Raw genomic sequence first — 14,206 nt, 5'->3', positions numbered from 1 at the left:
CAATGGAAATGTATGCATATCTCCATGTCCAAATGTATGCACGTACACATATCCACACTGTTATGTGCTTACAATAGACACACGCACTGCTCACTCTATTCCTAGATTTATCTCCTCTCTAGATCAGCTGACTGTTCCCCTCATGGGATTCTGCATTGCACATTTTTTAGGATAATTACATTAGATTTGCTTAATCACTGCTTTTTTGGCCTTTATCTCGTAATGATGCGAAGATTAGAACAAAAGAACGAAAAGGAAAGGCGGGGGGAGAAAATACACATCTGAGCCAAGGGAAAAAGATTTAAAAGACGCACTTTCCCCTTTCCGCATTGACTATGTATTTTTCAGCACTTTCATTCCCTTTTTCAGCTCTCTGCAGCCTGCAGGCAAGTCTGTGTCAGTCTTGTGTGTCTGTGATAGAAGCCCGAATCAGATAAAAGAGACTGTTAACCTAGTCCAGGTGGAGTAATGGAATTATGGACAGCCTCGTCTGGACCGAGACAGACAGTGGGAGGGATGAGGGGAGGGGAGAAAGTGATGGAGTAATGGACTCCAGAGGGAGCAGCAGGCAGGGAAAGATGGAAAGAGAGAGACGACTTTTAGACAAACCTGAAACGAGAGTTTTACCTGTTTGTTGTCCCTGTTGATATTAACGAGATCAAATGAGAAAATGTGGTCCTCAGCTCCAACCAGCAGTCTCCCTCGCTCCTCGTCCAATAGGAAACTGTCGTAGCTCGAGCTGTTTGCCAAGCCATTGAAGGTGATGAGGTTACTAGACTCTAACATCTCTGGAAGGAAAAAAGAAAAACACGGTGATTCTTAGATGCACAGAAAGGGTGAATAAAAGGCTATACGACAGAAGAAAAGCTTTTTTAAATGACAAAAACAAGTCTATATTTATCCAACGCACTTCCACCAAGTTTGGAGTAACCACAAAAGACTAGTGTAAAAAATGCATTTGCAACACACGGTATCTTTTGGATTAAATATTGCATGAAATCACAATTATTCATATCGGTACCAGTGAATGCTTTTTAATCAAAGCCAAGTTTCAATGGCAGGAAAAAAAAGAACAAACAAAGAGTTCTTCCCTATCTATGATAATGTTGTAGGATATTAAGGAGATTTCATGTTTCCTTAATTGTGTTTCCACACAAACACTGGCACGGACACTTGTCAGTCAAGTATAGCGTGAGACATTTTAAGTGAACACAGCATGTCCCAATCAGGGACGCGGTTCAGACTGCTCAGCCGTGTGATTGGCTGAATAATTCATATGGAGTAAAGGCCAGGGGAGACACTTTGTGTAAGCAAGTATGTGCGGAGGTGTCCATGTATCTTTAAACGGGTTACTATGTTACATAAACGAGTTTGCGGCTGGACGTATACTACAGCACATGTGTGCGAAGCTATCATGCATAAACTTATAATATGTGGTCAACCTGAATGAAAACCAAAGACCTGGCATATTGGCTGAAGTCTAGCCAGTCAGTTAAAGTTTAATCAGCAAAGACTCTGCAGGGTCAGCTATCACAAGAGCAACAGTATTATATTAACAAAGAACAGCACTCCCACCCCGGATTATCTAATCGTTTATGCTCGTGAACCTACTTGCCCGAAACAACCAAGAAAACCAATTTTTTCAATTATGCAAAGTCAAAAGGGAATTTCATAAAAAAAAAAAAAAAAAATCTACAGCATGACATGACCTGACATGGATATTAGATTAACTGCTTAGTACGTGAACTAAATTATAATAATATAATAATTATCACAAGAATAAGAAAGAAAATATGTATCAAAAGATTGTTGTTTGCAGTCCTAATTAAATATGAAAGAAAATCCTTTACTGTGTATAAAAACACTTTAGTACGGCCATTCATGTGATGTTTTTATTTATTACATATTTCTGTTGTGGAGAGAATACGTTGACCAAACCCATTAAATTATATTTAATTATCATTGTGAATAAAACTCTGTAACATCATTACATGGCAACAAAAATGAATATCCAATATGTCAACCATCATTTTCGCTTTTCACTGTATACTGCTCCAATAACTATCTATCTATCCATCTATCTGGAAACACGCACAAGAGTATACAGTCCAGTGGATTGTGATCTCCGTGCTCTCCCGACAAAGCTCTGATTGACGGGCTGCTATAGGAGCCATCTGTGCCCGCTCACAATGTGTAAGATCTTAGACATCTGTGTCCACATAAAAAGTGGATTGATGGAAAGGGGATACGGAGGAAGTGGTGTGTCAACCAGCTCTGTGGATCGAGGGCTAGCCGGGTGGATGAGGGCTGTGAGAAGGAGCGGTCATCACCTAATAAAGACGCTCGCAGCTCATCTGTGTCAGTTGGATTTCTGTTTGAGGCTACCTTTGAGGTTAAGGAACCTGGAGGGGAGTGGGAGTGAATTTGTGTGAAATTTTGTACTGTACCACACATGGGTTGAGCGCATGTGTGGGGGTTTCAGTGCGTGTAGGTATCTTTTCCTACGCGGGCCATTCCCTGCACACTGACATGCTGGCATTCACATTTGCACACACTCGGCTGCCACGGGAAAATAAATCCACAGTGCTCAAGGAAGTCATGGTTTAACTTAAGAGCAATTTTCATAAACATTTTGTTATCATATGCTAACCAGTCGGGACCCACTTTTTTCAGTTTACCAATAAGACATGACATAGCAGGGTCAGGAAATGAGTTTGAGAAGGGAAGTCAGGAAATGCTGTTTCCAGCCGACAGGACGCCAGAAGAGGTCTTCTCTTGTTTTCGCTATGGCGTAACGGAAAAAGTGATGGACGTGGCAGAAAGCCAAGCTGGGCATAAAAAATGAGAATGAAATGGAAAAAAAAAAAAATAGAAGATGAAAAACAAAGGAAGAGAGGAAGACTGGACGATTTCAAAAACAGCAAAATAACAAACCAGAGGACACATTTCAGTTTCATCATCGTGTGAATATGAGTTGAGTTCGAATTGCGGTCCAGTTGTCAGTATCTGAGATCCTTCATGAAAAGTTTCCTCCAAATGGGCCAAAAAAATCAAAAAAAAAAATCACTGCACACATATTTCAACACGTGGTAATCTCTGACAAAGACAAGGTGGCCTGTGCGCACAAAAACACACAGAGAGCCTTTATCTGGGGCCAGGATCTACTGCGGTTTGGAAAATCGGAGGAACTGGGGCGTAAGCACCTAAGGACCTCCAACCTAAACACAGACACACTCGTTTGGAAAAGGGAACAAGCAAAGATAGAGAGCACAAGGCACAGCTCATACAAAATATAGTAACCAAGCAAACGCTCACACAGTCAGCGGACATATAGAACGAACACACACACACACACACACACACACACACACACACACACACACACACACACACACACACACACACACAAAAGAAAAGCAGGTCTGACATGAATTCACGGCGCTCTAGTTTTTAAAATGCCTGCCACACCCTTGAACTTACATGCAGATATTGACCTAAATGTATACACCACATTAGTTCTCTCTGAACACAAACACACACACACTCACACACATGTATATACATATATATATACACACACATGCACATAGTCCAAGTTGTAATCCAATCAGAATTTGTGCTTATGCAGCACGAACTCGTGGAACAGTGAGCGCACTCAGCAGCTTCCACCTCCAGCGCTCTTCCCTTGCCCGGACCCCCGACACACACACACAGACACACACACAGAAACACACTCTTGCTCACGTATGTGTTCATACAAAGCCACATGCCCCCTCGTCTGCTTACACTAGCCATTGAACACGGAGACGTTTGAACACATACTGGTGCATGCTTATACATTTCACACATGCACACACACAACTCTGTGTCTGTTCCTCACTGTCTCTTGTTACACACATCCTCTGTCTGCTGTCTTTCTCTCGCAGTTTCCTTTTGTAAAAGGCACAACGGCCGATGCGGACGGCTTCAGACAAATATGCCAAAGGCACACCTACACACGCAGATGCAAATATGCAACCACACCGGAAATTCCGTGCCATCAGTGTATTCTTTTCCCTTTGACATTAACACAAGAGTGAATGGCCATATATGCTGATCTACATTATGACACGTGTAGGCTACTCGACAGCCGTTATACGTCTTTGTTTTCATATTCAATAACTGCAAACAAATATTCAAGGACGCAGCTTGAAACAGGCAAATACAAGCAATTCATTCAAATAAATTACCATTTGCTCACCGTCATACTCCATTATGGAAAATAACCTGGCTCTTGTCTTAAAAAGCTAGAGGGGAAAAAAAGCTACATTCAAAATTCAAGTGCAATTGTCTATGGAGTACTCTTCACTCCCCCATTCTCCAAACAGCCAGGCGTTTTAGACGCCTACATGCCACGCAATAGCAGAATAATGAAACCACATGAAAGAAAGGCGACGAGGCATTAAATTATGTTTATCTGAATGCGTGTATGTGAGGATGTGTGTGCTGTGCGAGTGACACGAAACATAAAAGCCCGACAGAGGAAAACACTTGACTGGGAATCAACAGATGGATAATATTCCACTAAAACAATGTCGCTCTTTTTTAAAGTCTTTTTTCCCCCCTTGTTCATACGTCCAAGTGAATGCTCGTTTTATTCGACCACGTCTTGTTTATATCCTCTTTTTTCTTGCACGGTGTGTGATTTAGACCTCATAGGTGCCGTTTCTGTGGATTCAACGAGTGTGTAAATCTAAGTATTACGAAAGACCTACTCCATTCACATGCACGCGGGGGGAAAAAATGGCACGTGTTTATCAAGCTTAGCTTTGCAGAAGCAAAGGCGAACAGTACTATAATATCTCCAGCGGTTTGGTTTGGCATCTCAGCTCTTGAATGCTTTCCTTTCTCTCTGTGTGTGGTGCAGTGTACATTTTGCCTCTCTCGTGATGGCCTCGGCCACAAAACGCAGGTGTGAGGCAGAAAAAGAGGAGACAGCCGCCGCATGGAAATTTGCAGAGAGCTTTGCTTAACAAAGTGCTCAAACATTATCCTAAGCTCAAGGATATCCACACATGCCTTAAAAGTTCACCTCCCCTCTCGGTGTTCCTCCCTCCCTTTTCGCTCTCTTTCTAAGCACAGTAGCAGGTGTGGGTTGGTTTCCATGGCGACTGTCTGTATAACACAACCTGGACTGTTGGATTTCTCATTCAGGTGCAGCTGAGTGACAGCTCTGACAGGTAATGTGCTTCCTTACACACGGTGCCCCGAACTCTACAATTAAGAGGAACTCCCATGAGTGTTTTACTCTAGAAGAACGGAGCACGTGTGTGTGTGTATGTGTGGTTGTGTGTGAATGAAGCCCGTGTTGATGGACTATTTACTACAGCCACTCTAAATATGTCACAAATTTGCTTTTGAAGCCACAGTGATGGTGCTTTGCAGGAAGAATGAGCAAGTTTCCTTTGATTTCTACACAGTTTCAATAATAATTTTCTATTTTTTAACCAAAAGTGACTCACAGCCATAACTCATAGTCAAGTACCGTATCTTATGGGACATTTTAATACCATATTCTGTCCTGTGAATATGACTCAGTGCATGTGAAAACAGAATATGCATCAGAGGCCCTAATAAGGAAAACGTGACCACAACCCAAACCGCACCGAATCTATATGAATAGTTTAAGTATGTGTTGAATTTCACCACACAGCTCATTCATCTTTTTCAACCCAAATGCTAGACTTCCTTGTCACCGTATGCCATGCCTGTTTTCCCTCGAGAGAGAGAGGGAGAGAGAAAAAGACAGAGCGAGGAGGAATACAGCATACAAGAGGACGGTATACTAGAAAATCTGACGGGAGGAAAAAACAGAGAGACTGAGAGAAAGAGCAACAGACAGAAACCTCCTTCAAATCAAGGATAATGACAAAACAGAGGCAGAAACCCGTAAAAAGCTTGCGTACAAAAAAAGCGGTCAAATATGGAACCGTTTCATTAGCGTGTGTCTCCTCCTGTCATTGGACGGCTGGACCACAGACCAGGGCTACGACCACAGACGGCTCGAGGCCTGGCCGTGCCTACCGCACTCACACACCACTAAATGTTCACGGTATAATGAGGCCTGCCCTGGTTCTTATTACTTTTAAGGAAAACACAGACACACAAGGGAATCTAAACACTGACTTTTGTACGTAAGCAGTCAGCCATCCAAACTTCTCGGAGTATGAACAAACTGGCAGAAATGGTCGTGTCTATCCAAGCACACGTACGCGTAGACTCAAAGAAAAAAAGAAAAAAAATCGCTCCTCTTGCAAAGCCACTGGTGCTATCACCAGGCAGTTTGATGGATGGACTTTGAGAGGAACCAGGCTGTGGTTATGGTGGTCATGTCTGGAGCCACTGCCTGTTAGTGCAGCCTGTCAGCTGTACAGTGTAGCTGAATGTCAGCTCTGCCATTTTATTACAAATTAATGAGGCAGGGCCAGGAATCTGAAAGTGACAGCAAACACACTGATGCGACACAAATCCACGGGCGAGGATGCACATTTCAGCTCTGTGCAGCATTTTTTTTTTTTTTTGGGGGGGGGGGGGGGGGGGGGGGGTTGTGCAAACAAATTAGGTTTCATGTCAAAAACAAAAAAAAAGAATTATTGCTGTGTGCACTTTGTTAAAGGCAGTTCCACTGGAAAATGATAATGACAGCAATTTAAACTGTCAAGACTAATATTGTCATAATGAAGCAATATGTTTTCAACCCCTCCTCATTATGTCTTATGCTGTTCCTGTTATTTATGACAGGAATAAAACAGCAAGTCTGAGGAAACGGGGAAAAAATGACCTCACATTAAATTGAGTCTTAAATTAAAGTGATTTTTAAGGCGCTGTTATTTCAAGTTGACCTCTGATTTTGACAGTATAACACTAAAATTGGTAGAGTCAGATTAAAATCGTTAACAGTGTCTATAATTTTTATAAATAGCCACTAATGCTTAGTAATATCAGCCTGTGCAAAAAATCATTACACACTCTACTTTCTCTTAACATTTTCTTGTTAGCCGCTCCCCTTTTATTCGTCTGTTGTCGGTCCCTCGGTCTGTCTTTCTGCAGAGATGTCCCCCTCATTTGTAACGCGACTCTGCTCAGATTGAACGGTGCACCCTTTCTCCATCTGACTGACAAGCCTTAGCAGGTGGCGGGACCCATTCATACCCACGGTTCAGCAATCTGCACCATGCTGTAACCTAAGCCTACATCCCAAACACAGATGCAAAGACACGGGATATTTTTCCCGCGTGCATGCCCGTACTGTGTTTATGCGCGCGCAGGCACAAAAAATGCACAGCGAACATACACAATTGCAGTGCGCACACATATTCATCTCCCGGCAAACACCAACTGCGCTGACGCTCCCTTCTATTGTGACATTTGAGTGCACATGCAGATTATTTTATTATGACAATTTAAAAAAGAAAATAGCTGATTAAAAATGGAAGCGATGGGAAGAAGACACATGCAACGGATGCTCATAGAAGTTGCAAATTACACAAAGGGTTCTACTGTCTTCCTCCTGCATTATATTCTTATATGCCACAGCATGAGATCAGCTGGTGCGGTATAAAAGCTCAGTGAAAACAGATTTGCTTTTTTTTCATGGATTTGATGAATGGATTTTTGTTTTTGTTTCCCAAGTGGAGCTGGGTATCTGTGGGGCAATGAGTGTCACATAAATACACACATATGCACAAATTCATTCTGCCATCTTTAAACTTGTGGACTCGGGGTGGTGGGAGCTCACCAAACTCTGTGGTCAGGTTTGTGAGTCAGGGGAAGGAAAAGTAATATATTCCGATGTAACACAGGGGCATAGTTGAAAACCAAACCAGTGCAAAACATTGGTTTATACTATTGGAATGTGGCTGTGTGGGAGAAAAGATGAGGGCAGTTCAGTGTGTGTGGGTGTGTGTGTGTCCAAAAAGAGTTGAAAAGAAGGATAGCCAAAAGATATGTATCAAGTGAGCTGCAATCAAAGAGACGGGAAAAGGAGACGAACATAAAAAAAAAAATTATAAACACACACACAGAGCTTGCTTGAAGATTGTACTTAAGGTCTGCGGTGTTGTGGTTCCTCAACTGAAGCGACTGAGCCGCAGGAGAGGGAGGAGGGTTAGGGAGAAAAGGACGATGAAAAAGAGAGAAAGAGAGAGACGAAGGCAGGCATCTCCAAAGTTGCCGCGTTGTACGAACACCTTATAATTATCTACATCCGCTCTGTCAGCCCCAGCCCGCAAGAACGGACAGATACAGCAGAGAGAAGCTGAGAGCGAGACACCCAGATGCTCATTCACATATCAAAGAATAAATAGAAAAAACACACAGTGACGAACCCAACGCACATGCAAACACCCGCAAACATACAAACAGGCACATATTTTCACAGGCGAGCAGGCACGCCCACACACAAGCACACATGGACGCACAGACAGGCTTATTATGGGGGCTGAGTCCAGACTGACTGCGTCGAGTGCGGTTCCACACCAAGTGTCTATTTTGAAGGGTTGTGAGCCAACTCCAGATTCCCCGGCTCCTCATCAGCTCCACCCATCGAGCCAGCGTGGGGCGTCTGCGACGGCGCTGAGAGGTCATACCTAGGCTCCATAATCAAACACACTGAAAGTATTTATCAGGTTGTTTGATGGGACATTTTAAAGTTTTTAAGTCTCGCTTTTCATTTCATTATAAGACCGACACACTGGGTCTTGGTGGGAGTTTCACAGAAAGGCCCCTCATGCTGCATGCACCTCAGATGACCTTTAGGGGTCAGTCTTCCTCCTGATGGCACAGTAAGGGAGAGTGCTGTACATCGATTGTTCAGGAATGTGTGTGCAGGTATGCATTGATCCATGGGAGTGTACCCGTGTTTTCTCCTTGTAATTCGCATGCATGACGTATTGCAGTGGTGCAACAGGACTGTGGAGCAGTCGCAGTTCACTCTAAAGTGATGATTTCCACATGTGTTGCTCAAAAACTCAAGGTGGTAATGACTCACTTTGAGTAACAAGTCGGCCTTTTGCTTTAAAACATTACACACACAGCGTTAAATTCTTCTTCACGCAAGCAGAACTGTGATGAGATGGTATCAACACGTGCCACAAATTTAAGCAAGATCATTTGAACTTGGACTTGAGTTTCACCTTACGCCTTCCTTGCTTGTGTTACTACTTCAAGGCGACGTAAGTAAGCGCTATTTCAGTCTCAAGGAGACGAGAAAATCATTAACTCTTTTGATCAGCGTCCCGTCCCCGCAGAGCACGATCCCTTTTTTGCTGAACGTCTAACTGACCCCACAGGGAAATCATTTACTCCATGCTTGCCCTGCCAGCCGTCCCATGAGAGGTCATTTTATCTACCTGTCTCCCATTTCTCAGTCGCTCTCCGTCACAAACTGCTCACTCTGCAATCTTCCGCCCGTCCTTTCCAGAAGAAGAAAATCGCTCCGTCTTGTGTGACTATCGGCCCCTGGAGGCGTGTCATCAGTGCTCATTTGAGAATGATTTCATGGGCCCCTGCTCACATGCTCTGTGTTTATATGACTGCCACAAATAACAAACCTTGCTAGTTCTTGTGGCCGTCCTATGCCTGGGAGTCTCTCCTTCACTCTCGGCTCTCGTGCTGGACTTTTTGCTCGGTGCTTGCCCGAGTGTCCTTCCCGGGAGCTTTCCTCCTTGCTGTTTATTTGACTTAATTACGAAGCTGGATTTGCATGGGGAGAAGGGATGAGCGACACCTCACTCGAAGCCCGGCCTCCCATCCTTTTGCGTCATCAACTGTACGCCTGCCAGCTCTTCCTTCATTAAACGCGAATCTCATCTCCTCCACCATTTCTACCAGCGTCCTCCCTTTCCTCCCTCCATCCGTCACAATGTGGGTGTGAACTGCGAATTGTCTCCTGACAGACATCAAGAGAGCCATCAAACACCTGTGGGCCCGAGACACAGGCGCAGATGCTGGCGAGCGGTGACACACAAAGAGAGCGGCGCACGATACGCTCTCATGCCTTTACACCCCACGCCCGCTCGCGCTGTGACATGCACAACGGCGCAAGCCAACAGCAGAATGCAATCACGCATAATTATAGAAACACTGATGCAACGGCACAATAAAAGAAACTTATCTGTGAGCTCATGCATATGCGCGCGGGCACATGCACATGCACACAACCAGGTGTCTAATTATATGGGGACACGCAAGACCTGACACATTTGCGCCACACACACACACTCGCATGCAGAGACACCACTTACAGTCTAAGGGGAGGAAATCACAAGAGAGGGTGTTGAGTTCTCACACCAAGATGTGGCAAGAACATTCGCACACATACATAAACAACAAAGCTTTGATGCACTTTTAGCGCAACAAAGAAAAAAGAAAGAAATCCATAAAAGTACGTCTAGCGTGACAGGCTTCCCGAGCAGACCTGCTCTCACTCGTCCATCACTCACACAGTCAGTCAATACAGACTTTGATGGTTGATGACATATCTCTTGTCTAGTGCTGTTGTCAGAAACATGTTCACTTGTCAGACTGAACAGTGAAGAGGATCACAAAAAGGGGGCAGGAGGGAACTATATTCACATTCTTTAAACAGATGGCTGGGTAAAGAAGGGATGACATCGTCTCATCATGCCTAGAGGCTTGGCTTCGTGTGAACTGAAGAGATGGAGCCCAGGGGATACATGACTTGCAGCAGGTGAGTTCAAGAATGATGCTTTCCAGATTTATTCAGCTCATGTGGAAAATGCATGTCATCACCCTTTGAATTCCCGTATGATGATGGCTTTATTTTTCTTTTTTAGAATTTTAAATACTATTTCACACAGATTTTATTTTGGATTCAAAACACATACAATCATACACATTTGGAAGTTGAAAGGGTGATAAATGAAAATATACTACTCCCAAATTACAACGTGCATGTCATACGGCAGGCCTCTAAACATAAGTTATAGTAAAGGTTTTGTCTAAAGATAGAGAATGAATTTGTGACAAACATCATATTCACCCTCCTCAAGCCCGAAATGTGATTTTCCCTCAACTTGGACTGAAATCATGTGAGGAGCAAAAGCTCTGGGTGACAGTCGCGTACTTTTCAACCGCACGCTCGTGTTTTCGGCTGCAACCCGACGGCAAATCAGCCTGTTCGTAAATTTTCAGAGGGCACGTCTTACGAGGGAAACGGGACGAAAATAAAGAATTGAGAGACCACACTCCCAGGCATATACTTTCGGTCATGTTTTAGGACAAAGAACCACAATAGCCTTCCCTCACTGACATTAAAAAGCAAAAGAAAAAAAAAATGCCAAAAATGTTGCCAGTTATTTCTAGCTGCGATGAAAAGTCTGCTATTACAAAGAGCCTGATTTAGTGTAGGGTGTGAGAGAGGAGACGAGACACAGAAAGAGAGAGAGAGAAAGAGGGAGGAGGAGAGGAAGAACCGGCGCTCCGCAGTCTCCCCTCAAAATAACACACAAGGAGAGAGAATAACATGTTTGCTATATACGTCAAAAACTTACACGTGCACGATGTAAAACAAACAAAAAAAGGAAGATGAACAAAAGGAGAAAACTAATAAATGTCTCTTTTACCATTAATGTATGCTCTAGTGCAAAAGGTGATTTAATACACACACACACACACACACACACACACTCCAACTGTTGGATCCGTACAGGATACAGTAATGTGAAGTAGAGAAATCTACCTGGCCCCATAAAGAGGGGCTCTGTGTCACAACCAAAGCAGATCTCCTCCTTTTTTTCAGGAGTTTTTGGGACAGAAGCCATTAAAACAGAGGCTCTACTGCCCGTGCAGAGCACTTAACAGGGCTGTACAGTACTAGCACAAGGGGACAGCACAAGGGAAAATTGGTACAGGGGCCAATATATACATTTAACTTCAGGCAAGAGCCGTTCGCAGCATATGGAACCAATTTGACTATTTGTAAGTGGGATAGTGACAGACAGAACTGGCCAGAAAGAAGGGGTGAGTTAATGGGAGTGAGGAAGACAGTAGGTTAAGGAGAGAGTCAGATCATGTATGCTGACCAAGAGGGAGAAAGAGTGAATGAGACAGACACAGAGGCAGAAATAGATCCACAGAAATAGAGGAGGAAAAAGCCATACTCAACATGAGGAAGAGTAGATGAAAAGCAAAGCATAAAAGAGAACCCATGGGCAAGAAAAATAAACTGGACAGGCTAGTGTTGGCTAAAAGCGCCAGCTACTACGGTGAGCCTATATAACCTGGAGCCAGGGGAGAATGGAGAATGGGCTTACCCTTGTATGACAGCTTTAGTCTGGGTACGTTGTGCTTTGGATTAACTCCTCTTCCCGGCTGCACCGCCCCACACAGCAGCACTACAATCCCAAGAAGGTATTCCATGGTGCTGGAGTGCTGCTGGCTGGCCTCCAGACCAGGGGGGCACTCACAGCCCGACCAGTGCCCTGAGAAGAGTGCCTTCCACTGGGGTACACCAAGCTTGGAGAGTCCCTACACTCAAGCCCTGAAAGTAGAGATTCCAGGGAGAGGGGTGAAAAATCCTGGTTGCGCTCCCCAGCTCAGAGTGCAGACTGTGGAGGGGGACTTCTGTAGTGTGAAGTCGGTAGTGGTGGTGGGGTGCTGCTCACATGGCTCCCCGTGTGGAGGTCCAGGCAAGATAGTCCCCCGGGGTGATCTGTCCTCCCCCAGGTGAAGGCGCAGCAGCGCTTCAGCTTGGTGCGATTTAGAGGAGAGGTAGATGCTGTGCAAAGGTAAATCAGAACACTTATCCACAACAGTAAGGCTATCCTGTCCTAGAGATTAAAAAAAAAATAGATATCTCTTTCTGCCTTCTTCTCTTTGAGCAGACACTCACAGCAACCCTCTAATCCTTGTGTGCAGCTCCACCAGACTGCGAGAGAGAGAGAGAGAGAAAGAGAGAGAGAGCTACACCATCCACAGAAGGGGAGGGGAGGGGAGGGGAAGGAGAGCGGCGAGAAAGAGAGCGACAGGGAGAGAGAGGAGAGAGAGAGAGAGGAGGGCGCTATGACTTGAAAGAAATGATGAAGCCAGTGTAGTGGATAGAACTATTGTGAATGGTTAGGTTTTTATAGTTTCCAGTCATCCCTCCCCATTTCCTGTTTTTTTCCTTTTGTTTTATCATTCGTCATCAGTTCCTCTCTAATGCTATTCTAACGACTTATTTTAAAACTCATACGCTTTCAGTTTTTCACCCAGTCTTTCTCTCTGGCCACGTACAGTAACTCACAGCTTGATCTCAGGTTGTAACGATTAACAAGGAGAGTAAATACTTGCACACAAAACAGCTTGACTTTAATTTAAAAACTCCAAATAAATACAACTGACAGAGCCGACATTTTTTTAAATGAATACATTAATTTACTTATTAATTAAAATTTTTTTTTTAAAAGAATACTTTACATAAAGGTCTTAGACATGAAATACATTATTGTCTACGTGTTTATGTTCTCGGTTGAAATCTGGAAATTGTAATTATAATAATAATTTAAAAAGTTAATCATTGGCTCAATTTTTAAGTGAAACAGTGAAAAAAGGCACCTTTTATTAAATTATTGTTTACGTAATGTGTGATTTATTTTGTTTTTTTTTTAGGCTGACAGACATCATACACATATTTATGATTTTTTGCGATCTTCTAACACATTTTATATCTTTTATTGCAGCTGTTTCAGGGTGCCGTCAGGATGTGTGATTATACGCCCAATAAAAATCCCCAAAACACACCGTTTTCCTGTTCTTTTTTTGGTTAGCACTGTTTCCTCGCAGCAAGGAGGTCCTGGGTTCAAATCCACCGGTCGACTGGGGACTGTCTTGGTGGAGTTTGCATGTTCTTCACCCCACGGCTGTGTGGATTTTCTCCGGGTACTCCAGCCTCCTCCACAGTCCAAAGCCATGGATGGGGTTGGCGATTCTAAATTGGCCGCAGGTGTAAATGTTAGCCCTTTGACCTGTCCAGGCTGTATCCTGCTTCTTAGCCTACGGTAGCACTTATGCAACCCTGAAATGGACAAGCAGAATAAGAACAAGCAGAACCTAACCAATAATATGGGTGGAATTAAATACATAAAAGGAGAAAGTCTGATAAAAAGTCTTGCATTATTTTATTCAAGGTGAAACTTTTGACTTTTTTTTTTTTAGGTTTTTATTT

General features: G+C 43.6%; 1 protein-coding gene across 1 annotated transcript in view; it reads right to left on the bottom strand.

Moving 5' to 3' along the window:
* Positions 1-12,994, bottom strand: part of sema3aa (sema domain, immunoglobulin domain (Ig), short basic domain, secreted, (semaphorin) 3Aa) — a 34,674-nt gene extending 21,680 nt beyond the window's left edge. Inside the window, exons 1-2 of the mRNA XM_080887076.1 lie at positions 12,315-12,994; positions 628-788 (exon numbers count right to left, since the gene is read on the bottom strand). Coding sequence (XP_080743202.1) covers positions 628-788; positions 12,315-12,420 — 267 coding nt within the window. The 5' untranslated portion in view covers positions 12,421-12,994. The remainder of the gene's footprint in view (positions 1-627; positions 789-12,314) is intronic.
* Between the last annotated feature and the right edge of the window lie 1,212 nt (positions 12,995-14,206).

Source organism: Rhamphochromis sp. 'chilingali', assembly GCF_963969265.1.
Source record: "Rhamphochromis sp. 'chilingali' genome assembly, chromosome: 7".
Classification (NCBI taxonomy): Eukaryota; Metazoa; Chordata; class Actinopteri; order Cichliformes; family Cichlidae; genus Rhamphochromis; species Rhamphochromis sp. 'chilingali'.
This window is presented reverse-complemented; position numbering and strand designations above follow the sequence as displayed.